The 2,191-nt window shown below is 28.1% G+C and overlaps 1 protein-coding gene across 1 annotated transcript; it reads left to right on the top strand.

Moving 5' to 3' along the window:
• Positions 1–201: 201 nt before the first annotated feature.
• EIN_459230 (leucine rich repeat containing protein BspA family protein) lies at positions 202–1,809 on the top strand (the record flags this gene model as incomplete). Its single annotated transcript, XM_004258272.1, has 2 exons — positions 202–1,327; positions 1,525–1,809. Coding segments are annotated over 2 exons (1,411 nt in total), but the record flags the coding sequence as incomplete, so codon positions are not given.
• Between the last annotated feature and the right edge of the window lie 382 nt (positions 1,810–2,191).

The raw sequence follows: 2,191 nt of genomic DNA, 5'->3' as shown, positions 1-2,191 counted from the left end.
ATTATTTATTAACTATAATTATTTTAAATGGTTCATATGCCAAATTCAATCAATAGTTTTAAAACTGTTATTTTAAAAATATTCGTTGTTCAATTGAGGTTTGCAGTTTTAATTATTTTTATTTATCAAATAATTTTTAATTGTAATTTTTTGATTAAATTATTTATTTGATAATTTTAAATGAATCTTTAAACACCAAAAATGTATATTACATTGGATGCTTTTAACTTCCAAATTGTTGTGAAATATTTTTATTTTGAAGACGATTTCATTAACTCGATCCTCATTTGTAAGAAATTTACATGTATATTGGACAGATTTCAATACAACCCAATTTCGGTGACTTCCAACAGACTATTTCCGTACATGGAGACACAACATTTATACACAGAAAAAGATGTTGAACTCCCCGATATGCAGAAATATGTTGTGTGGTACACTGCAAACTATCACGACATAAAAAACAGATTGAATGATTCAAAATACGTTTACAAGAACATTCAAATCACTAAAAATGTTGATGACCCAAACCCAAATATAGAAGAGTTTAATGTAATTCTCCAAAACAAAAGTATCAATCAATATGATATCGAGTATATCGATACTTTTAAACTCAAACATTTTTCTTTTCCATCACATGTAACTGAAATTTTGGGCCCATGGTTTGATAGGGATGTTTTACATTTTGAGAGTGTGTCTTTGTGTGAAGGCATCAAAAGTATTCCACAAAATTGTTTCAACAATTGCAAAGAGCTTAAAACGATTGACTTACCATCTACAATTACTTCAATTGGTGGTGGTGCGTTTTCTGGATGCGGAATAGAACATTTTACTTCGCCAATAGAATTAGATGTTATTCAAAGTGATACATTCAAATATTGTTCACAACTTAGAGAAGTTGTTATTTCTGATAATGTTGTAATAATTGGATGTTCAGCATTCGAAAAATGTTATAGCTTGACCAAAGTTGTTCTCTCAAAAAAGTTGCTAATAATAAAAAATGGTGCTTTCGATAATTGTAGAAATTTGGAACACATCGAAATACCAAAAAGTGTTTATATAGTTGAATGTAACGCTTTTTCTGACTGTAGAAAATTGAAAGAACTCGTTTTTAGTGAAAATTGTGATGTTGGCTTTAACACGTGTTTTAATTGCGTTTCTATAACCAAACTTGTGCTTCCAACATTGAAAGGAAAACTTATTGGAGAAGTGTCAAAACAGGAGGAAAATATCATCAGCAAGTTTTATAACAAATATGATATACACAAATATATTGATATTCTTTTTAATAACGAATGTGAGACTCTAGATGTTGGAAATGTTGTTTGTTGCTCCGTTTTTAGTACATAAAAATTATATATATTAATAATTTTATTATTAAAGTTATTTAAAATAATACGCATAAACGTAACATATTAATACAATAACACGAAATTGAAATTTTATATGAACAATACATTTTTAATGATTTTGTTCATAATAATAATTACCAGGAATACGTGACAAGAAAAGAAATTGACAAAGCGTACAATTATCATTTATTTGAAAACACTTGCGTTATATTTAACATTAATAAAGTGACAACAATAACTTCAAATTATTTTACTAATTTTCGACAACTCAAAGAAATAAGCATTGGTCCAAACGCAACACTAGAAAGTGGGTGCCTTGAAATGTGTTCATCTTTAACAAAACTTGTACTTCCAAATAATAACATGAAAATAACATATGTACCAACTTCATACGAAACAAAACTCTTAGATAAGTTTGGGTATACATATGAAAAAGTTATTTTTGATTTTTGGCAAAGTAAGCGATTGTATCTATTTAAACAAATTGAAAAATGCAAAACAATTGTTGAAATAAAAGGCCAATTGTATGGAAATTCTCCTGATCCAAAATACATAAAAATTCCACAGAATGTCACGAAAATAAACAGTAACTTTTTCTCTAACACGGATTTTGAAAAAATAGACTTGGGAAATGTTATTGAAATTGGAGACTCCCTTTTTGGTGATAATTTGATTTCAGTGACAATGCCAACTACTCTCACTCAAATTGGCGAACACATTTTTGAGAGATGCAAATCACTCAAAAATGTTGATTATTGTGGCAAGACTGTATTAACCAATTTGGTCAGTATAGACAAAATGACTCTTTTAAAACATTTGAAAATGACTTGCATGTATGT

The sequence above is a fragment of the Entamoeba invadens genome (genome assembly GCF_000330505.1).
Source record: "Entamoeba invadens IP1 unplaced genomic scaffold scaff_1105074725165, whole genome shotgun sequence".
Classification (NCBI taxonomy): domain Eukaryota; phylum Evosea; order Mastigamoebida; family Endamoebidae; genus Entamoeba; species Entamoeba invadens.
Note: the sequence above shows the minus strand (reverse complement) of the source record. Positions and strands in the feature narration are given on the sequence as shown.